Here is a 24,568-nt window from a genome sequence, read left to right on the forward strand (position 1 = left end):
CATGTCTGTGTCTTACTTTGTGAAGTTTGGGTTGTCATGTCTACGTCTCATTATGTTTCCTGTTTTATTGTGAAGAGGTCTGGTGTTTCTGTGTTCATCGTGTTCAGTTTTACTCTTCCCCTGTGGCGTTATGTTCATGTTGATCTACTGTGCCTTTCTGTTCCATGTTTCAGATCCCTATGTTCTGTCTCCCCCAGTCTGTTAAGTCCACATGTCTTGAGTTCCGTCAGTGTGTTTCCTGTTTTACTTTCACAGTCTGTTCTATGTTAATGTTTCTAGTTTTGCTTCCCTTGCCTCGTCCTGCTTAATTACTCTCAGCTGTGCTCTCCTCCTGTGGCTCATTCCCCCTCGTTATCCCTCAGTGTATTTAAGCCCCATGTTTCTCTTTGTCAGTGTTGCGTCCTCCATCATAGCTGTGTGATTTTTCCCTGTGGCTCCTTGTGCTTTAGGTTTTCCCCAGTTTAGGTTATTTTGTATTGTTTTTCGTGTCCCACTCCACGCCAGCAATAAAGCTGTGTTTTTTGAGTTTAACTTTTGACTCTGTGAGTTTGCGTTTGGGTCCTTCTCCTGCCTGCCACACAGCCGAACTGTGACAGAAGGACGCAACCAGACAATGGACCCAGCAACTCATAATCCCTCCGCTGAGCTCCGGGAGGACATGATCTATGCGGTGGAGTTTCTATGCCAGGAATGGTTTGCGCTGCCCTTTGAAGAGTACCAGGAGGAGTTAGCCATCCGTCTGCAGAGGATGGTTTCTGGACTTCCCTGGCTATTTGGCACGCTAAACCCTCTCATCCAGGACTTCCTCGTTTCCACCGTACACATCCGCCCGGATCGGCCTCTCCACTATGAAGACTCGGAGGAGGTTCAGCCCGGTCCGCTGGAGGATTCGCGGGCTGGCACGTCTCCTCCCCCTCCTTCCCGGAGAAAACGGCGTTCACGCTGTCAGCGATCCCGAGCAGCGGAGCAGTTTTCTTCCACTGCTGGAGGGCCCGAGGAGCCCGTCCGGCCTCACGCCACGTCAGCTGGAGGGCCCGAGGAGCCCGTCCGGCCTCACGCCACGTCAGCTGGAGGGCCCGAGGAGCCCGTCCGGCCTCACGCCACGTCAGCTGGGGGGCCCGAGGAGCCCGTCCGGCCTCACGCCACGTCAGCTGGGGGGCCCGAGGAGCCCGTCCGGCCACCTTCTGCTTCACCACCTGTGGCTGTAGTGCCGCCACCTGCAGGACCACCACCTGCTGCGCTACCGCCTGCTGCTTCTGCGCCTCAGCCTGAGGACGACACCTCGCCTGGTTCTGCTACACCTCAGTCTGAGAACTTATACGAACTCATCTCACCCACTATAGACTGTGTGTTGCTGCAACTTACACAGCCTCCTGCTACGTCAGCTGGGGGGCCCGAGGAGCCCGTCCAGCCACCACCTGCGGCTGCCTCACTGTCACCTGGTTCTGCTTCAGCCTCGCCATGTCCAGCCTCAGAGTCTTCAGCCTCGCCATGTCCGGCCTCATCAGAGTCTTCAGCCTCGCCATGTCCGGCCTCATCAGAGTCTTCAGCCTCGCCATGTCCGGCCTCATCAGAGTCTTCAGCCTCGCCATGTCCGGCCTCATCAGAGTCTTCAGCCTCGCCATGTCCGGCCTCATCAGAGTCTTCAGCCTCGCCATGTCCGGCCTCATCAGAGTCTTCAGCCTCGCCATGTCCGGCCTCATCAGAGTCTTCAGCCTCGCCAGGTCCGGCCTCATCAGAGTCTTCAGCCTCGCCAGGTCCGGCCTCATCAGAGTCTTCAGCCTCGCCAGGTCCGGCCTCATCAGAGTCTTCAGCCTCGCCAGGTCCGGCCTCATCAGAGTCTTCAGCCTCGCCAGGTCCGGCCTCATCAGAGTCTTCAGCCTCGCCAGGTCCGGCCTCTGCCTCTGCTGCGTCTGGCCCTGCCTCGCCTCAGCCAGAGGTCTCCGCACCTGCTGGCCCTGCCTCGCCTGGTCCTGTTGCGCCAGCTGGAGGTTCAGCCAAGCCCGTCCAGCATCCTTCCACGCCGTCGACTGCAGCGCCATTATCTGGTCCTGCCTCGCCTGGTCCTGCCACGGCCCAGCCAGAGGTCGACACCACACCTCTGCTCGTCTCGCCTGCCAAGCCACGTCCAGCATGGCTGTTTCCGGGGCCTGTCAAAACAGCCTGTTCATGGAAACCCACCAAACCACCCGAGGGGTCACGTCCACATCCACACTACCGTCGACCACCAGCCAAGCCACCCGACGGGTCTTGTCCACGTCGCCGCCAGCCAAGCCGCCCGAGTGTGGCCAGCCATACCTGCTTCGCCACTGCCTCCTTCCTCGTGGCCGGCCCCCTGAACCTTTGAACTATGAACTGTTATGCTATCGACCTCCAGGACGGCCCCCTGAACTACTTAACTGTGGACTTTTGTGCTGTCACCCTCCAGGTCGGCCCCTGGAAAGTTTTGAGAACTGTCACCGGAGCTTTAGTGCCTTTCATGGGCTTTTTGCGCCCTTTTTGTGGGACTTTTGCTCTGGTTTTGGTCAGTGTTGCGTCCTCCATCATAGCTGTGTTTTTTTTTTGTTTTTTTTTTGTTTTTTCCCCCCCCCCCGTGGCTCCTTGTGCTTTAGTTTTTCCCAGTTTAGGTTATTTTGTATTGTTTTTCGTGTCCCACTCCACGCCAGCAATAAAGCTGTGTTTTTTGAGTTTAACTTTTGACTCTGTGAGTTTGCGTTTGGGTCCTTCTCCTGCCTGCCACACAGCCGAACTGTGACACCATGTTAATATGGGCAGGGAAGTAAAGGGAATTCATGAAAACATAGACCAGACAAACCACATCAGCAAAGAGGATCAGAGGCTGTTACTCAAAGCTCACAGACAGGGATAGAGGGATTACAGCCCAGGGTTCGCTGGTTCACCCTCAGGGATATATGGAGGCTCTGGTTAGTGGGGTTTCAAAATTAGCAGTTTGTTTGAACTTAGTAAAAAGGTAAAGCCCATACAGAGAGAGTATATTTGATCAAGGAAAAATGTCTGCTCTATATTATTAGCACCTCTGTTTACCTTCCAGAGACCACACGCACACACCCATGTGTGTTTTCCAACATGGTTTACCTTTTAAATGAATAAATACCTCTTGGACTTTATTGGCCTTTTGGAGAAGGAGTTCTGGGTTTTTTTGTTTTTTGTTTTGTTTGTTTTTTTTCCTGTGGATGTACCATTCGGTTTGACAGGTGATCCAGCTGCGCAGCACATCATAGCTTGACGACATCACTTAAGATTGACGCTGTGTAACCAAAGCTTTCCCGTTTGGCAGCTTTGGGTCCTTCATCCCTACATCTCTTCCTTACATCATTCTGTCAAATCCCTGCTAAGAATAGCAAACACATAAGCATGTGACACAGGTGAAGAAAATGAGGCATCTGGCATAATTAGAATATATCTAATATAATATCTAGGCGAACATTCACAGTATGTCAATGAACTATAGCAACAAAACAAAAATCGTCATCACATCCTTCTTGACCCTCTACAATTTGCACAGAACCCCAGTAGCTGTACAAATGAAGCCTTACCCAACTCACTCCCCTCTACTCCACTCCACCCCACCCACTTGGCCACCAGGTGAGAGGCTTATATTAAGCTTGCTAGTTATTGATTATGGCTCAGCATTTAACACAATAGTCCCTTTGGGGTCACTCACTAAACTGAGTTACCTTGGCCTGTACTCCTCCGACTCAGGAACTTGTGGTAGCTGAAGTATCATCACCTGGATGGGAAGCTTTACCCAACAGGACCGCTTGGCCCTCAGGAAGGTGGGTTACTCAGCTGATAAAACAATCAAGGCCACTCCCCTCAAGTCTGAAAGGCATCAACAATGTAGAACAAGAGCCAAGAGGATTGCTGGGAACCCCAACTCCCAACAACAGATTGTATTCTCTGTTGTTATCAGGGAGACGCTATGGTCTACTGGTGACCAAGACAGAGGAACAGGAGGAGCATCTAGCTCAGACCATTAGACTGTTAAATGAGACAGAGACTTAAGCTCCTCCCCCACTACACCAATATTCAGTCATTGACGTCTCTTATGATTGCACTGTTGTTTATTTTGGTTTATTGTTTATGTTGGTTGTTTCTTTCTTTTTTTCCTCATGCACAGTCAGTTAGGTACATACATGACTATACTGTGTGCGACAAATAAAGCTTAACCTTAAACTTGTACTGCATTTGGTAGCATTTTGCAGTATGTAAGTGAGTGAGTACACTCTTTGGTCAGTCTGACCCACAGTCCTCTGTGCTACAGCTGCAAGGTCATGTTATGACAAATTGGTATGTCTTAGAGAATACATATTACACACTTTGTAAGGCCAGCGGTACTGAGAACAAAAAGAAGATGTAGTTGCAGAAGTATGAGATTTAGACTTGGGGGTGATAGATGATTGTGAGCTAGTGCAAACAATATTTTTCTGTTGCCTTTCCTATTGTAACATTCCGAATTGATTCCACGTGCAAAGTTTTACTCTCTGAGAGAGATATCTTGTCTTTTTAAGACCTCTAATGAGCCGGAACTACTTAAATCACCTAAATGGGCTTAACATGGGTGTGCATAGAGTTAATTAAAATGTGATTATAAAGTATCAGACAGATAAGGATGATCTATATGCAGAATAGTGGTGATACAGTTTTTATATATCAGCTTTACTATTTAGGGCAGCACAGTGGGGTGGTAGTTAGCACTGTCGCATCACAGCAAGAAGGTCCTGGGTTCAAATCCACCATCTGGCCGGGGCCTTTCTGTGTGTGTGAAGTCTGCATGTTCTGTCTGGGTACTCCAGCTCCCTTCCACAGTCCAAAGACATGCAGTTAGGAGGGCTAGGCTAATTGGTGATTGTATATTTGCCACAGGTGAGATTATGAGTGAAGCTTTAGTATGAGCACTAATATCACACAGGGCAGAAAACAGCTTTGCTGTTGCTCTCTGTAGATTTTACCATGTTGCACCTCGCACCTACTTGGAATTTTCAGTCACTGGTTTCTATTTTCTTATAAATAGACATACCAAATCTGTCTATTTTTTTCCCCAGACATTAGTAATAAAATAAACCTGTGGGCTGTATGTCTGCAGCTCTTCATCAATAACATTCCAATTTCTCATGATGAGAAAAACACCCAAATCTCAGATGGCTTCCACATTGCCTCACTTCTCCTCTTCATAACTTCATTTCACAAGTTCATCCAAATTATTTCCTAGTAAGAGGAGACCGGCTCTGAGGGATGGGAGTAAAAGAGCATTAGTGAAAAAGCATTGGTATCCTCAGACAGATGTCTTCCTTGTGTGCACTTGCCATTGCCTTTTAAGACACTTCAGTCAAAACTCAAACTAGGAAACTAGCAGCAGCCTATTTCCAAACTTGGGTGAAACCTGGGTACAATAACTTTATAGATAATTCCTAAATACCAAAAGTTACTGCCTCACAAATTTTCCAGAGATCTGAAACCATATCTCTAGGCACTGTCTCAAAGGAAAAAGAAAAAATAAAACACAGAGAGCTTCCCAAAGCTTGCAGAAATGGCACAGTTTTCATTAAAGGCTGAACAGAGTTCTGTTGCACTAGAAAATCAAAAAGGAAAAATCCATCATTAATGTCTTCTTGTTACTCAAAAAACACAACTTCTTACAAACACAGCATCCAAAAAAGTGCAAATATTTTCAGGGCCATATAGAGAACCTATACTGCAATACGAGATATATGCAGAGAAGATGTATGAGGAGCGTTCTCTGAGCTCCTATCTAAATTGTCACAACACCGAGGTATTGTTTGGCGTAATCAACTCTGCTATCAACCCTCTGCAGCACAGAAGGCCTCCCAGGAGAAACATGCTGATTCTTCTGTCTGTCTCCAAAAGCTCACGAGTACAGGATTCCAAATGTACTACCATTTTAATTCTATTTTGAATCGCAGCAAACCTATTTTATATGATACATAAATGAAGCACTTCATCCTGAAAAGTTGTTGCAACTGATTTACTTCAGGTGGTCTTGGATATTGTTAAGGCTGAACAGAGAACCAAAATGAAGAATACAGGAAGAAGAAGTAGGGTGTAGCAATAAAGAGCAAGCTATTCACATGTTAAGTTAATACTGAGTCCAGGGGCCAGGAAGAAAGGTTGAAGTTGGCAGCTTATGGATTTACCAATGCAGGACAAGGGAGGGGAAATGGAGCCCAGCGGTGTCAAGCCCAGCCAGAGAAAGACAAGAGAGGGGCAGTCAGAAGAGGGAAATACGTACAAGGAAAGTACAATGAGAGGGCATCAGTAGCTGGACTCAGGCTGGTGAAGATGGATTGTCTACAGTCTGGTAAAGTAGGGAAGTCAGAGACCCGTACGTAAGGCTGGAAAGATTACAGATGATTTGCAGCTGGTTAGCACTTCTCACACACCTGATTCCACTTAGTAGAGACAGCGAGAGTCAAAAATCAACAAGCTTTAGAGCTGGATATTTGTCTCCAGATCAAGTGAAAAATAATACACTTTCCCAGTGAAAAATACCAGACCAGAGGAATGGAAAAGAAAACAGCTATTGTTAGCAGCAAAATTTTCCTCCGGGAACTGCTCCCTGATGCTGGTACTCTGAGTTTATGAGGTAACTTCCTCTGGCATTCTGGTGGTTGTGTGGTAAATGTTCCAAAATACTGCAAAAGTCTATAAGCACTAGAATAGTACCTCTGCAAAACATCACATGACTGCACATGGTGTACCAGCAGCACAAAATCCCATGACGTCTATGATATATTTCTCATGATATTTCGGAGGTTTTTATTTGTAGGTGTGTCAATTCTTACTGCTTTGGGATGACAAAAATCAGCCCTTGTTTCGTTCTCCAGCTAACCTGGAAAATCAGTCATGGTTTCTTTTCATCTCGATGTCTTCGATATCTTGGCGTCTATCTCTTTACACACTCAGAAACGTGTTCCCTTTTTTGGATGCTGTTTTGTTGAACGTCTGCTCTGATTACGAACATTATCCCGCTACTATATACATTTTATGAACTTTCTTTCATTTTGCAGAAGTGGCCCGTGCTATATTTGGTTCATTATCTCTGGGGGGAAAAATGCATTTATCTTTCATTCTTGAGCTCACATAGGTCTAGGCATTCCACTGAAGCTGTTTAGGTGATTTAGTTGTCTGATAATGATATTGTTATGTCTTTCCCCACTTCCTGTATGTCTTAAATGTGCTGTTAAGTTTCTTTGAACTGCCACAGAAGCTCTCAACCACTAATGTCACCCAGGATGATGTGAACATTAGAGTGCGCATTAAGGAAAGTACCACACCACATATACTCACCTCTGTAATGAAGTACAATTTTTAGATTACATAGCTTTAGTTTGGTCATTTTATACTATTTTGTAGATATTTTTCCCTTTCCTGCTTCATAGGCGTATCTTTTTTCCTTCAGTGCCCAAAGAGATACTGCTTCTTTAAATCTCCTAGCCATTCACCTTTAAATATGATACACAGTGTTTCACAAAACATCCACAGATTTCTCTTTTGATTCTTTGGATGGCAGCAACATCTAAGCAGTTACTACTGAAAATGTTGCATTGGTATTAACCACCTAGGAAATCGGTATTTTAATTAATAGTTTCTTATAATGGATCTATTCTTTAATTTTGTGGGATTTTGAATATGGGGCTTTAGTAAGTGAATGAATATATTCTCTTTAGACTGTTTAGCCTGTCCTTTTTTACTCAGTAGGATTCAAATCCAAAAATATGTGAAGGATAATTATCTTTGAGGACAGTGTAACAAGAAAGAGGGGCAAGGTGAAAAATATCCCAGATAATTATCTGAAGGACAGCACTGTGGTCTGAGGGAAAGGACGGTGATAAAGTGTTGCTTTATGTCTCTCAAATGGACTTTATAATTCAGGTGAACTTTAGATCTGCCCTTCATCACCCACACGGTGCATTGAATCATAGTCTTGCTTCTTTGATGGCTGATCATTGGATTGAATTCATTCAATCCAATTCTGTTTGAACAGCTGAGTAGCTTACAGCTGTGGGTAATGAAACAATGGTTTGAAGATATTGTACTCATCATCTTTAATATTTCCTCCATGAAGTAGCTTATATCAATGAATATTTTTTTAAAAAAATGCTTGCTCCTTATAATTTGCTGTTTTTATTAAACAAAGCTGCTCAGAGCATTCATTTTGAAGATTTATTACTACTGTCCTAACTTTCTCATACTAATGCCACCTGGGCAATGCACTGTTGTTACAATATATTGCAGCGGTATTTCATGCCCTGCTTTTTTTCTTTTTAAATTTAAACACTACATATTACATCTCATGCAGGTTTATGGTTCCCTGATGGACTTAAACATTCACCTTCACTGACAATGGATTTCAAATTGTTCCCACGACCGAACATTTGATGGCTTTCAATATACTATAAGCTTCTCCTAGAAATTAAATTGGCAAGACATCAAGGTTTTTTTTTTTGTTACAAAAGGTGTATTCCACTTATAATGTCAAACATAAAAAATTAAATGAAGCTTAAATTTCATGACAGAATTTCTCTTAAAATATATTACAGTGAAAGAAGGTCATCAATACAGGTTTTCTTTGTCATTTTTGTTCCTTGGCCTGTGTTTTTGTATTCTCTTTCAAGAACATGAAATGTAAATGTATTGCACTGTAGACTGTATTTCACTTTGATGTCCTCCATGATCCTGTCCATATATCATACAGCGCCTAAATCCTGAATTGAGAAACCTGTAAGCTAATTTTTAATTTTTATTGCCCCACAGCTGCTTCATGCCAGCCGTCCATCAATTATGAAGCAGCACAAATTAGATGAGTCACAGCATCTGATACGGTCTGATACCACAAACGCCTACAGCAAGGCCCTTCATATAGAATCAGCAAATACCTCGCAAATCAAACGTTTAATGTGATGTAAAATAGCTCTGTCAGAGAAAAACATAAACTTTTACAGTTTGGTCCTCTGGTGGCCAACAAACTTTGTATTTAAAGCATGTTTTTAGTTTTATTGGAGAAACACTATTCTGTGGAAGTAGATGAAATCACCAGCAAGAGGCTGAACTTCATCGGTTTTCTGATTTACCTTTAAATTCTGTAATGCAAAGTTAACAGCTTGTCATAAAGAGATAGCTCTTCCATGCTGCATATAGTCCCCCAACCATTTATCAGTAGGCTCTACTGAGAGTTTGTCAGGGCTTCTTTCCAGACTAAATGAGACATCATTATATGTGCCAAAATAAGGGAAAATGTCCATCACATTTCCCCAAACAGCTTGTGCAGCATAATCCAGAAGCTGTAAACAAACTGTCGGACCATAATTCGTAACTGTCTTTATTTTCCTCCTGAGGAGGATCAGCTATTTGCTAATAGGTGCAACCAGAGCGATACCAAAGAGGGGGAAGCATATCAGAAGGTAATGAAACAAATAATTTGTGGTTCTATGGTAAACGCAGAAGATGCTGTTTGGGGGATTCTGCTGATCATTAAAGCACAGCAGAGGTGTGTGCTCAACTTCCAACTCCTGAGCTACAAATGACACTTTCTTTCCTTGCACAATTTACACATTTACACACCAGTTCATTCATTGCCATCTGATATGGAAGTTAATTAGCAGACTCTCACATGGATGCTTAAGCTGGTGTGATGCTCTGTAGACTGATTTCAAAACGCTGTACTGGCAGGATCTTATATTTAGACTTTTATAGCTTATGTACATGAGTGTAAACAAGTAAAAATGATGGATTGCATTGTTTTTTATAAAGAATCTGACATCCGGTGGAATATCTCACAACTAACAAGGTTAATTAGAAACATGGCTGGGTGTAAAAATCATACAGACGTCAAGTCTTTTAGAAGTAAAGCTAGGAGGGGGGTGCTTCACCAGCCTGTGAATTCAGCGTAAGGAACAATGCAACAATGTGACTGTAATATTATCAAGTAGAAATGGGAAAATGGCAAATAATTCCTTATCTGTGGCACATAATATCATTAAAGGATTAAGAGAATCTGAAAAAAAAATCTCTGCAGGCGAATGCCAAAAACGCTCAAATAAATAAATAAATAATAATAAAAATCTTCACAGCTTCATATCCTGAGGCAGCACTACACTGAAGACTGACAGCTGCGCAGTGGAAGCTATCCAATATCTACTGTCAATATTAATTGTATTTGGAATTACTGCCTCAAAGCAAAGAAGGTCCTGGGTTTGAATCCATCTTGCTGGGGTCTTTCTGTCTGGACTTTGCATGTTTTCCTCTCGTCTGTGATTCTGGCTTCCTTCTACAGCTCAAACCCACGCAAAGTGGAGAGGTCCCATTCAGCTTGCTACCACCTGGTACTGGGATGTAGTGACATAATGATAAATCACTATTGCCAAACGATTCCACCATTTTCAGCAACAGGTTTGCTTATTTCAGCAAGGCAATGCCAAATTACATTCTCCACATATAACAGCAGCATGTCTCTGTGGTGAAAGACTTCAAGTCTCAGCTGGCCTGCCTGCAGTCCAGACCCGTCACCCACTGTGATCATTTGATGCATAATGAAACAAAAAGATATGACACAAGCATGCCGTTGAACTGTTGAGAAACTGAAATAGGAAGAATAGGAAAAGATTTCACTTTCAAAACTAGAACACAACTGGCCACCGCAGCTCAGAGCCTTACTGCATGTTGTCAAAAGGAGGGATGATGTAACATAGTAGTAAACAGGCCCCTGTCCTCCCCAAATACCTACCTACCTTCAAATAAGCGTTTTCGTTAAAAAAAAAAAAAAAAAAAAAAAGAGGGGGGGGGGGGGGGCAAAGTCATGATTATTAACATTTAATGTGTTTTTGTAGTCATTTCGTTGGTTGGTTGCCAGTTTTTTTGTATTGCATTTGCTAAGAAATGAAAAACAGGATCATTTATGGTGGACTTCCTTGCTTGAGGGGTTAAACTCAAAAACTTCAGTTACCTGATCAGAACTATTATATCAAACCAGTCGTTTCATTATGATGAATAGTGACAGTCCGTTTCATTTCCATTAATTCATTGTGGACCTCTTCTTCCATGTCATTACCCTGCACGCACACACATGTGTTTTACTTCAGCTTAATATGCTTGTGATTCACAAGTAAAGCTGTCTGCCTCACTATCAGTACCTAACTGGGTCCCAGCACTTTATTTGATTAATTAATTAATTAATTAATTAATTAAATAATTAATATTTCCATGGAAGTCTATATGATGTCGAGGAAACAAGTGTTGGTATTCAAAGAGTTATTATTACATGGCTGTTCAGCTATTTACATCACTTTTTATTAGTTAAGAATATTTTTTCTCAAATACAAATATAATATAGAATCATAATACCATATAATACAAGGTTAAGAAAATGCATAATGTAAAATTTAAAAAAAACTACTGCTATATTTGTTACAATGCTTTTACAATATCACTGCACGACATATGAAACTATTAGTCTGTTTTCGAGGTTGTGTTCTGCCATCTAGCGGTCACGCTGGGTAGCACAGTGGCGCCTCGCCCTACGTCATATAATAATAAGGAAGTAGTGGCCAGATAAACCGCACTAGTCTAGGTGGAGGTTATTTTTGGGACGGTATTCTTCTGTATGTATTGTAAAAAAAATCCCTGTACGATCACACGCGGCTTAAAAAAAGCAGTGATGTGAAGGGTCGGCTCCATCGGCTCATCCCGCTGTAGTTATTTCCCCCAGTGTGCTATTTCTCTTTCCCTCTTTGTCTTTTATGTGGAGAAGATCGATGGAGAAATACTCACTTGTTAAAGTGATCGGTGAAGGCTCGTTTGGCCGGGCCGTGTTAGTGCGGTGTAAAAGCAGTCAGGAAAAATATGTGGTGAAGGAGATTCAGCTGCCAAAGGTATGTGCAAGGAAAGGAGGGAATGTCCTCACCTGTTTGGAGCAAACGGATCAGTCTGATTCAAATCTTCCCCCGAAACTGTGATGATTATAAAACATTCAAGTAAAATAAGACTTGTTGGAATTCCAGGCGTGATGTTGCAGCCTGGGGTCGGATATGGAAATTTTTTATTTTATTTGAGTTTAGTTTCGTTTTTTGCGCCTTGCTGATAACCTGCCAGATTGCTGCTTACACTGAGACATGGAAGCTGTTTGTTGTCAGCCTGCCTTTGTTTGTTTGTTTTGTTTCGCGCTGTATGGAATACAATCATGTTTGCATTTGCATTTTTATAGAATCAGTCCAAACTGGAGAATTCGAGGAGGGAAGCCATCCTGCTGTCCAGAATGAAACATCCTAATATTGTGGCTTTCAGGGAGGCATTCGAGGGTAATCGTACACACGAATATCACTCGCTTTAAAAGTCATTGCAAACCTTTTATGAGCATACAGTTACGATTGTTTGGATTTCAAAATAGCATGTGTGATTGTGTTTGTTTAGCTGATGAACTCCTGTGGATTGTTATGGAGTACTGCAGCGGAGGAGATCTGCTCCAGAGGATTAAGCAACAGAAGTCAAACCAGTTCAGTGTTGATAATGTACGTCCTGACTTCCTGCACTCATGATCACAATTACCCTTCCCTACTTGTGTTTCATTGGGTTTTTAAATTCTTTTTTCAGATCTTGAAGTGGTTCGCTGAAATGTGCGCAGGTGCAAAGCATATCCATGATCAGCGAGTTCTGCACAGAGATCTGAAATCCAAGGTACAGTCACGTCTAGGTTTTCTAGCTTATGCATTTTACTTTGTTCAGGGTACATTAATGAATGTGTCTTCTGGTTCATTCAGGTCAAACCTGCCTTCAACATAGAGAGAAGAATCAGATTTCCTATGTTTGTTCTCTCAGTTCTCTCAGTTTGAACACTCATGTCACTCGGTAGCATTTACTGAACAAATTCAGCTCTGTAATTCCAGATTTCAGCTAAATTACATCTTAAAAAAAGGTATCCATGATCAGCATATTTTAGCCCAGTGTGTAAAAAATATGCAACAGACCTATAGACAGTGACTGTGCTTAGGAGTCACTGCACCTAGTCCTCCGATTACCACTTGGACCACTGTTACCTTCACCCTTCTCATCTTCTTGAGCTCTTCTCTGACCCCGTGCTACTTCTCTAGCTTCTTGTGTTCCTTCTTCCTGATGTTACTGCCATTTTGTCCGTCTGTATCTGGAAGTCCCACAGGATCTTAGCTCGCCCTAGGGGGCGTGTCTGATTTTGACCTCGGAACTTCCAGGCCATATTCGGCACAGATGTTTCTGTATACTATTCAATTTCAATTCAATTTTATTTATATAGCGCCAAATCACAACAAAAGTCGCCTCAAGGCGCTTCATAGATACAGAGAAAAACCCAACAATCATATGACCCCCTATGAGCAAGCACTTTGGCGACAGTGGGAAGGAAAAACTCCCTTTTAACAGGAAGAAACCTCCGGCAGAACCAGTCTCAGGGAGGGGCGGCCATCTGCTGCGACCGGTTGGGGTGAGAGAAGGAAGACAGGATAAAGACATGCTGTGGAAGAGAGACAGAGGTTAATAACAGATATGATTCAATGCAGAGAGGTCTATTAATCAGTGTTGGGTAAGTTACTTTAAAATAGTAACTTAGTTACATTACTAGTTACTTCTCTCAAAAGTAACTCAGTTACTTCAAGTTACTCGTTACTTTCAAAGTAACTAGTTACTAGGGAAAGTAACTTTGGTTTTACTCAGAATTCTCTTGTTAATGTGTTTCTTCCATAACTTTGCCAGTCTTCTAGCTTGCTTACTTGCCACAAGTGCACTGTGCCACCTACCAATAGAAAGGATATGATAACGTGCATATTTCCACGAGAGAAATCCCACGCCTGGACCGTCATTGACTGCTGCCATGATTCTAGCCTACGTCACAGAGTCATGTGCGCCTTTTACATCCAACACAAAAACTGCAGTCGTGGTGCTTTCGATTGTACTCAGAACTCAGAAATTCTGCCTTCTGAATAGGAAGATGTAAGTAACACCAGACTGCAGATGAGCTGCATACAGGGCTGGACTGGGACAGAAAATTGGCCCGGGCATTTTGACTAGAAACTGGCCCACCATTATAGGAAAAATCATAAAGCCTTTGAATGAAAACAAACACTGTTGTGACAGTGATGTTCACTGTTTTGATGGTATATATGCATCAATCTATCAATCGTTTGTTGTAAGATTCAGATAATTATTTTTTAAAAGCTAGACATTTTAAATGAGAATAAGAAAGAAAAGTATTTCTTTGTGCCCCCCATTCCCTGTTAATGCCCTACATGCCCCCTTGGCCACACTTTGCTAGATCCGCACCTGCACAGTTACCAGCTGTCAGCTACCTAAAAAAGGATCCTGGGGTTATTTGTCTCTCAGAAACAGTTCATAACTTCCCTTCAACTCATTCATGTCACCTAAAAGGTAAACCTGTTTCTCCATCACCTGCTCAGCTCTGATGCTTCAGTAAAAACATCTCCTGGTTTCATCTTCATGTTTCCCTCTCACCAGATAACCAAACCATATCATGACCAGCAGCTTTACAGCTGTGGCTCCAGCAAACATCAGCTGATACTAGAAATTAATATTAAATAAATTCTAACAGCAGCTGATCAAGCTTAAACGTGCTGCTGTTGTTTAGCGCGACATCCGCTGGTTTCCTCTTTCGGCGCAAAGTGGGCGATAAACAAACAAGAGAGCCGATCAGCTGATCATTGATCAGTTTTCATGACTGAAGTAGAAACGGGAGAGGGAGGGGGGAGAATGAGAGAAGAAGAGGCAGCTGTGCAGCGTAAAGACACAGAATAACTCCAGCTTTGTGCCTTTTTCATTGTAGCTGAATTACGGGACAAACTGTTCCTTTTCACCTCAATAAGAAACGCGTAATATTTTCTCTGAATACCAGACGGGACGGCTGGCAACTCTAATAACTTATGAACAAAATAAGGTTCAACATCATTAACTTCATAGCACCACCCAGCTGTATAGAAACTCCGTCATGCTAGCTAGCACGCAGTACGGAAAAAGTCAGAATAACGAAAATAAACTCCACCTAAGCTTGGTTTATATCTGACCCAGAGAGACTGCAGGTCATAACTTCTTACCTGAAGTTCAGTTCACACTTGGACCGGCGGCCGCCTCGGGTCTCTTTTCCTTCTGCGTCCCTTTTCCTTCATCCACCTGCTGCCTCCACCACTTGCTAATGTTACTGAATCTGTGGAAACTCCGCGATGCCACCACACGAAGTAACGAGTAACGACCCTATCTAAATCCCAGTAACGAGTAACGCGTTCCTGATTTTGGCATAATAACTAGTTACCGTGCTCGTTACCACAATAATAACGTAGTTACTGTAACGCGTTACTTAATAACGCGTTAGTCCCAACACTGCTATTAATACATAGTGAGTGAGAAAGGTGACTGGAAAGGAAAAACTCAATGCATCATGGGAATCCCCCGGCAGCCTACATCTATTGCAGCAGGCTACTAGCATCTTGCACCCTGCTGTTATGTGCTGGATTGTCTCAGAGGCATCTTTACACAGCCTGCACCTGGGGTCTTGCCTGGTGTGATAGACCCCAGCCTCTATGGATCTTGTGCTCAGAGCTTGTTCCTGTGCTGCCATGATTAGTGCCTCTGTGCTGCTTTCAGTCCAGCTTTGTTCAGCCACTTGTAGGACTTCTCGATGTCAGCCACTTCCTCTATCTGCCTCTGGTACATACCGTGCAGGGGCCTATCCTTCCATGGTGGTTCCTCTTCTTCCTCCTTTTCTTGGGTTTCTGCTGCCTGGTATTCACTGAGCACGTGGTGAGTTGGGGCCATCTTCCTGATGTATTTGTGGATGTTCATTGTCTCATCCTGGATTGTGGTACTGACACTCACCATTCCCCGGCCTCCTTCCTTCCGCTTAGCGTATAGCCTCAGGGTGCTGGACTTGGGGTGAATCCTCCATGCATGGTGGGGAGCTTCCTGGTTTTGATGTCAGTGGCTTCTATCTTCTCCTTTGGCCAGGTTATTATCCCAGCAAGGTACCTGCTCACGGGCGGAGCGTAGGTGTTGATAGCCCGGATCTTGTTCTTATTGTTCAGCTGATTTCTCAGGACTTGCCTGACTCTCTGCGGGTACTTCATGGTTGCAGCTTTCCTAGCAGCCTCTTCATGGATAAACATTTGCCTGTGGGATCCCCAGATACTTGTAGCTGTCCTCTATGTCTGCAGTGTTGCCATCTGGTAGTGTGAGTCCCTCAATTCTGACTACCTTCCCAGTCTTTGTTACCATCTGAGTACACTTCTCCAGCCCGAATGACATTCCAATGTCATTGCTGTATATCCCGGTGGTGTGGATCAGTGAATTTCATGTCAGGCAAGCACAATTAAATCCAAATCGGAATCATTTTGCTTGGTTGTGTGTTGAATGAAATGAACAAAAATGAGACTGCTGATCCAGATCAGAAACATTACAACCCATCTATGTGATATAATCTAATTTTGCCATAATTGGCTGTACTTATAGCTTGTGTCATGTTAAATCATCACTTATCTTTCATCCTCACCCAGAACATTTTCCTGACCGATAATGGGACAGTCAAGCTTGGAGACTTTGGCTCAGCCTGTATTTTGAACAGGTAAAGAACCTGATGCTGTTCAGCTTTTTAAAGTTAATGTTGAGTTTGTCGATTTTAAATTTGATTGTAAATTTGTTCCAGCTCGAAGGCTTACGCTCATGCATATGTTGGAACTCCGTATTATGTGGCACCAGAAATCTGGGACAATAAGCCGTACAACAATAAGAGGTATGCTACTGTGAGCGTTCGGCTGGATCCTCCGGTTTATATTAAACAATATAAAGATGAAATTATGTTTCTTCTCCATAGATCAGTGTCTGTGCTTAGAAAATGTGTGCCATTGTAACAAGAAATGTTAAAAGCAGAAATGTAAATATACACTCACCAACCACTTCATTAGGTACAGCTTGCTATGACTGGGTTAAAACCCCTTTTACCCTCAGAACTGCTTTAATTCAATAGGAGGGTGGAGGGTTTCTCAAAGTTTTTGTCCATATTAACATTATAGCAACACAGTTGCTGCAGATTTGCCAACTGAACACCTGTGCTGCAAATCTCCTGCTCAGCATGCTGCTGAACAGGAGATTAGCATGTTTTCATGCTGCTCATGCCAGATTCAGATCATGCCATCCAAATGTGGCAGCAGAAATTGAGACTTGTAAGACCGCACAATATTTTCCTAATCTATGTTGTTCAATTTTGGTGTGAATTGTGGCCTCGGTTTCCTGTTTTTTGCTGACAAGAGTGGCACTCGGTGTATTTATTCTCCTGCTGTGGCGCAGCATTTTCATGTTCAACATTTTGCACGTTCAGAGATCCTGTTCAGCATACTTTGGTTGTAGTAAGTGATTATTTGATTTACTGTTGCCTTCCTATCAGCTCAAAGCAGTCTGGCCATTCTCCTCTGACCTCTGGCATCAATAAGTCATTCTGACCCAAGGAAATTATGCTTGCTAGATATTTTCTCTTTTTTCTGACTATTCTCTGTAAACCCAGAGGTAGTTGTGTCAGAAAAATCCCAGCAGATCAGCAGTTTTTAAAATATACAGTATAGTCTGTCTGGCGCTAACGTGCCACATTTACATTTAAATCTCCTTTCTTCCCCATTTTGATTCCCGTTTTCAGCAGGCCGTCATGTACCCACTAAAATAGCCGGTGAGTGTATGAATTGACTAAAATGTGCTAACAAGAGTTTCTGGGCATGTTTTCTACATGAATAAAATTTGTGAATACGGTTTAATAGTAACTAGATCGATGAGAAAAGAAACAGGAACCTATGCTAGAATAGTCTACAGTTGTGTGCAAAAATTGTTGGCAGTGCTGTCACTGCCCATACTAAATTTTTATTTGTTTGCCAATAAAAATGTTTTGAATCTCACAGAACCCTTGTGTTATTCACAATATCAAAAAAAACATGTAAAAATAATCTAAAGAAAATCTGAAAAATCAACTTTGTGCCATGACTGTACATACAAATAATACATCTGTTTAACCAACTGTGTGGTTTTTATTTTTAAAAAGGGACATGCCAGAACCAAATCTGGTCAAACTATGGTGACAGTAGAGCACCTGCAGAGTGTGTGTACATATTTGTGCGTATATGCGGAATTACTGTATGTGATAATTATAGTTCATTGGAATGCCTACAGTAGTTATTGAAAGTATGTGTGAAATCTGCACTACAAAAATATCCAGAGATCTTAAAGGACTTGGATCACCAAGTGCTAGCCCTCGAGTGGCCCTCGAGTCTGCCGCTGCACATTTCATTCAGCCACACTTCATGTCGTGTTACGATAGAGCAGGGCAGAATGATACCAAGGGATCATCTCTTTTCAAACCCAACTCTTCTGTTCTTGCCATCATAGCCGACTGAACATTCCTAACACTGACAGCTAGCATCAAGCACTGTAACACTCACTTGAGTAATACATGAATAACAACTATGTACCAGAACAAAAAGTGACTGAATAAAATGAAGAAATAGCAACATAAAACACTGTCATCCTCTGTAGAGAGACAGTGCAAAGACTAACTAAAAGTTAAGTCATATTCTGGCTTCTTAAAGTGGGACTAAGTCATTAAAACTTTGAGAACCCCCGGCTTAGAGTCTCTCTGCAGGCTTTTTTTCCCTGACAGCATACATTTACATGTTATTTTCAGTCTCTGATTTAGTTTGAGTTCTCTGACTAAAGGGGCTCAGCAGTGATTGTGTAACTCATGCATGGGTTAACCAGTTCTCTCTGACTCTGCCAGTACATGATGAAATGTCTGGTGTGAATGAATAACCATTTCTCCCTTTGTGTGTTCTGCAGTGATGTGTGGTCTCTAGGCTGCGTCCTGTACGAGCTCTGCACCCTGCGACACCCGGTACTCCCTCCTCCACACTTCATGCACAGTGTGGTTTGTTGTGTCTTCACGCTTTTCTCCTGTGTCCAGTTCCAGGCATCCAGCTGGAAGAGTCTGATTCTTAAGGTGTGCCGGGGTGCATACCCTCCCCTCCCCAGTCATCTTCCTTATGAGTTGCAGTACTTGGTCAAGCAGATGTTCAAGACAAACCCGAAAGACAGACCGTCCCTGCACACCATCCTGACCTCTCACAGGGTTTCTAAACTCTTGCGTACACACCTGCCCTCCCAGGGAAAATCAGTATGTTGAACCTGATTTTAGGGCTGCACATTCATCACAGTCACTTGCTGTTTTGACCTAATGGTAGCATGAGAATTTAAACTCTTACGCAACTTTGCCAGCTGTGGTAATCCAATGTGGACCCTTTGTTTGTTCAGATGGCCGCAGAGCTCGTGCTGTGCATTTGATTCAGGGCGGTGTTTTGAATCTTTTACAGGCCTCAGAGAGGGAGGAGCAGGCGAGGCATACAGGTCGATGGAACAGAGAGGAGGGAAAGAATGTGGCTCGTCTTCTGGGAGAGAAGAGTTTAATAAAAACATCAACATCTGAAGGTGGAGTCAAAGCTAACAATGTTATGTTGAAGAAAATGATCTACTGTTGCACTGCTGGCAGGGTTACATTACTGAATTTGTTCTTAAGACTGTATGGTTTGTCATCAAAATATGTCCTAAATAACCCTTTAAATCAGGTATGGACTTATCAAAAAGCTGCTTCGAAAGCAGAGACCCCGCCCCTCGAAAGCAGTGGTCTACTGAGCCATCAGACACCGTGCTGCAGGTGTTAGCTAATGCCAGTCTGGTTTCATCTGACAGCGTGACATCAACTGGCTGGACCTTCACAAGTTCTACTCATGAAGGTATGGTAGCAGCAGAATTTCATTTCCTGAAAGGTGCAAAAATAAGCGGCGGAGACTGAAATGCCAAACCAAAGCATTCTGTTGCAGGGGAGCCAGAGGACAGCAGGCAGAGAAGACGATGGGAAAGGAATCCTCCTGAGAGGCTTCTGAGTCTGCTGGAGAAGGCTCAGCTGAGCAAAGCCTCCAGCACCTTCATAATAAACAGAGGTCTGCTGATCTGTGAGCAGACTCTTATCTCAATATAAGCTGTAGATAGCCCAACTGAAATCTTTAATGTGTTCATCATTGTGGTGTTGTTCAGGTGAAGACCCTCTGTTGGGACCACTCTCCCATCCTCAGGTTGATGACACGGATGGGCCCGAACAAGAGCTGGTTATAGACGAGGACCGACTGCAGCCACGCTCTGATGATGAAGACACGTAAGTAACCCTGACATATTGTTGTTTAATATCCCAGCATTAATGCAGAGCATATTAGATGATGTTGTACAGCATCTGGACATAAAGGGAAATAGTTACAGCAGTGTTTTAATTGATTTTAATGTGAACAGGGTGAGAAAAAGACTGAAATGGGAAGGATACTGAATGAAAGTATAGTTCTTAAATTGTGTTGACTTTGTTGGTCCTCTCACTGCAGGGACTTTGAAGAGGAATCTCCATGTGACTGGATGGATGAAGCTGAGAAAATATTTTTGGAACACTAAGACCTTTTTTCCTTCTGAGCCTGTAAAAAAGGAAAGGTTAACTTTTAAATGCTGCAACAACACACTAAAATTTTAACTGTGTTTATTTTTCAGCTTGCTGTCAGAAAACCTTGTGCACATAAAGATGTTTAGAAGTTTTGTGTGCTCTGTTTAATAAGTTGTGTTCGCCTCAGGTTAGCAGTGATAAACATTCCTTGCAATTTGAGGCCACTGGGAAGCTTCTGTTTGGCTTGTTCGGAAAACAGGAAATATTAGAGTCAGAAAGGTTATGTCTCCATGCAGTCGCACCAATTTGAGCCCGCCTGCACCTTTTGAAGTCTGTTTCTTTTGCGATATCAAAAGCAGACTAAACATCTTGTTGCTGTTATATGGCTTTTATTCTTGTGACTAAACAAACCACATATCTGGTATTTTCAGCTGCTTTGTTGTTTTTTCATTTTCTAGTGAGTGCTTACAGGGCCCATCCTTCCTGCACTCTATTTGGTTTATGTACCACTAGGTGGAGTTGGAATCCCTTTGGGATCCCATTGTGTGGAATGGGAAACGCTATCGTGTGGTTCAGATCAGGGTAATTAAAGTTTGGTAAAATAAACTAAAAACTAAAATTAGATGTGAAAAAATGTGTTTAGGTAACAAAATAAGATTAAAAACCAGACTTATGGGAAAAGAAAAAAATAACTGAAATGGTTTTGTGAACTTAGAAGACTAACCAGAATAAAATAAAATATGGGAAAATATGTAGAAAATAGCTTTAGTTTCAGACTTTCTTTGTTTGGTAAAATTTGTTATCAGTTCCCCTGATGAGGCTTTGATGGACTTGTCTATTGAGATTTTGTATTCTTATAAGATGTCTGTCAACTGCTTTCATAAAGGGTTTTTTTTTTTAATCCCCGTGCTGATTTTCCTCAGTTTACCTCTGACATATGCACTCCATACAATAATACTACTTATCTTAACACTGACCAAAAAAAAAGAAGCAATTTTCAAACAAAACAAAACCCGAACTGAAACGAGCAAACCCACTCTGGATACTAAATCTAAACTGAAGTGAAAACAAAAAGTCAAAAATGAAATAAAAATAAAAACGAATTAGAAAATACAAAATGATAACCATTGTTTCAGATGCAATTAAGCTTCTAATTAGCAGTGGCAGTGAAATAAATCAGTGAGTCCCCATGCTGCATAAAGACGTTATAAATACAAAGGAGCAAGTGGAACATGTTACTGTATTTGGTTTGCCAAATGAGAAGCCTGACGGAATAGGACCAGACAATAGAACAGCCACATGTTTGGCTACAGACAGACTTAACCCAAGCCTTGCCCATTACAGTTTGGGCTGAGCAGGATAGGGATACTACAGCCCGTTGAGTCAACAAAACCACAATGATTCACCAACAGTCACACCAGAGCTGGATTATCCAGCTGCTAAAGTTCTTTCAGTAACTTAGAACTCCTAGTGGCTGACATGAGCGCTCCATGGTATCTTTTACCAGATATCTGCCCACGATGTGTTTCACTGAGGAAGCTCAACCCTTATCACGAGGGCACAATGAATCCCCTCTCCAGTGCTCACAGTTCACCCCCCCCCCCCCCCCCCCTGCTTTTTAGAAATAGAAAAAAAAGCACCTCCATAGCATAGATGTGCATGTTTGGAAAAGATACATGTAATGTGATGTATCATAGCAGAGCTGCAACTTCATCATGGTCTGTGTCCTGCAGATAGAAGGGTCTCCCACCACTGGCCATGATGAACCGGGAAGTGTCTTTATGTATTGGTCTTATAAACTGAGGGGTTGGAGGTGTATGAATTTGTCTAAAAGAGTTTATACTGGCTGTTTGAACTTCTGCCACCTCTGAGAATTTAGGATTAACAGTAATAGCTATAAATATAATATAAGTATTTCCTTATGAACATCCAATATGAGTACAAAGACTGAACTCAGACTGAAACTCAGAGGTTTGCAGCAAATGATCACTTGCTTAGTTTCAGTTTACTTCAGTTTACTGAAACTAAGGTGAGCAAACCTATGACTTCCAGTTAATCTCACATGAGTGATATCACAAAGACAGAGGATGCACGAAGATCAGTGACTAACTAGAAATCAGTCAAGAGGGGAAGCAAAGTTGCAGGAATACTAAGGAGGTGAAGTAAATGTACCGCTCAGTAGTGCAGCAGTGGTAATGCACATAAAGTAAAATTTACAACCAGTGAATTACATGTACAATATTGCTTGGAAAAACATATCTGGAAAATTGAGCTTTGCTATAAGCAAACAAAACTTTCTTCAGTGGAAATAAAAAACATGTTTGGCAGGAACCTGGCCAGGCCTCACACAGGGAAATAATAGCCCAGTTAGTCAAGTATGGACGTGAGGGGAGCAATAATACAGGCATTCATTCAAGGTGTTGGATAGATCAGAGATTGCATCTTAAATCATGTCTTTTAAAAAAATATCCACAAAGATATCCACAAAAATATCCGAGCCTGATTATGATCAAGTGCAAGCTGCCAATACCACACAAGAGGTTTTAAGGAAGAAGAAAAAAGTGAAATTGGGCAAGTATCTTGCCTAACTTCCATACATATCAGATTATTATTATTCAGTATTTAAAAGAGGAAGGTAGACTAACACAGGCCCTGAAGCAAGAAATAATGTCTGGGGAAAAGGAGGAACAGCCTTCAAGAAATATGTGAAACACTGCAAAAGGATATAAACAATCCCGAAAAATGTTCACGTTTGAACAATGAAAAGAGCACCTACTTTTGCAGCAACGAGATATGATTCTCTACACTGCATTGAATCACTTGTAAGTTACTGCAGTCTCTTTTCTCATGCCATGTAAGTGTGTCCTCTACCTGCTGTATTCAAATTTCCTTATAAATTATTTCATTTTTTAAAAGTTTCTTGCCAGTATAATTTTTTATAATATTAAAACAAAAATTGCATTTAAAACCAGAGTTTCAAAGAAATCTAAACAATAAAGCATTGTTTGTTTGCAAGTGCCAGGTATACCTGATTTGTCCACCTCATTTAACTACTGGTGCAAAAGGAAATGAACATGAACAGAGGTTTCCTCTTGCAGGAAGGACGTATGTGCTGTCTCCAACAGACATGTCTGCTGTATAAATGTGCCAGAAAAAAAAAGAAATAAAAAAGCTGTTTAAATAAATTGTTCAAAACTCCTGCACTTAAGATTGGGTTTGTGAGGTCATTGTGAAAATAGTGTGTCTGCTGCTGTGACTCAGTGGTTTGACTAAAACATACACCGAGAAGGGCAACTATCTACAGTGATTTCCTATCACTTTTGTAACCTGCCACCTTGGTGCAGTGTGTTTGTGAACATTTGGTGACACCTTTTTTGTTGAAGTATGATCAAAACCACAAGGCCCTAGTTTGTTCCTTGCACGCAAGCTGAGCACCACATATGAAAACATCAGAAAATACCGAGGCGTGCATAGTGATGTAGCATTTCCTTGCTCTCATTCTAATGTACTCACTTTGAAACGTGCTGTTTCCGGTTTTTCATTATATGCTCGGATCTGTAGTGAAGCTGCACTTCTAGCTATTGTTCAGGCCCTAATCTGAGTTCCCTCACCGATTTTCTTCCTGCTCATCCGGGTGACCTGATAGCAAACAATCCAGAAGCACGTATGTCTGTGTAGGTTGTCAGTCATCCAGGTCATGGTCAAGAAAAGCGACTGGACTTCTTTAAGTTTCTTCAAGATATTTCTTAACTCTCATTTGAGAAGCTTCTTCAGTTCCAAGACCAAATCGTTGACCTGTTATTGATAATGTGCCTCATCACATGACCCAAGGTGTGGTGTGGTGTGGTGTCATTATACACATTATCGTCCAGTACCACCCATTCTTATCAAATGATGCACAAAAGACCTTTCATTATGCCTGGTTGGGAGATTGTCCACACTTCGACCCTCAGCTGCTGTCATCACCCTTGATGAAAAATTGACTTCCTATCTGCCGCTGTCCCTTATTCCCCTTTTGTCTCCCTGTTTTTGTGGCCTCCTTTTTGA

At 42.4% G+C, this 24,568-nt stretch overlaps 1 protein-coding gene across 1 annotated transcript; it reads left to right on the forward strand.

The window, feature by feature from the left end:
- Positions 1–11,579: 11,579 nt before the first annotated feature.
- nek3 (NIMA related kinase 3) lies at positions 11,580–23,724 on the forward strand. The gene is made up of 13 exons (XM_004560543.4): positions 11,580–11,909; positions 12,242–12,335; positions 12,448–12,545; positions 12,628–12,711; positions 16,563–16,630; positions 16,712–16,798; positions 18,883–18,937; positions 19,007–19,216; positions 19,413–19,527; positions 19,665–19,832; positions 19,920–20,039; positions 20,134–20,251; positions 20,469–23,724. Exons 1-13 carry the CDS (start codon positions 11,778–11,780, stop codon positions 20,533–20,535), a joined length of 1,416 nt encoding a protein of 471 aa, XP_004560600.2. The 5' UTR covers positions 11,580–11,777; the 3' UTR covers positions 20,536–23,724.
- The last annotated feature ends 844 nt before the right edge of the window (positions 23,725–24,568 follow it).

The sequence above is a fragment of the Maylandia zebra genome, linkage group LG14 (genome assembly GCF_041146795.1).
Source record: "Maylandia zebra isolate NMK-2024a linkage group LG14, Mzebra_GT3a, whole genome shotgun sequence".
Taxonomy (NCBI): Eukaryota; Metazoa; Chordata; class Actinopteri; order Cichliformes; family Cichlidae; genus Maylandia; species Maylandia zebra.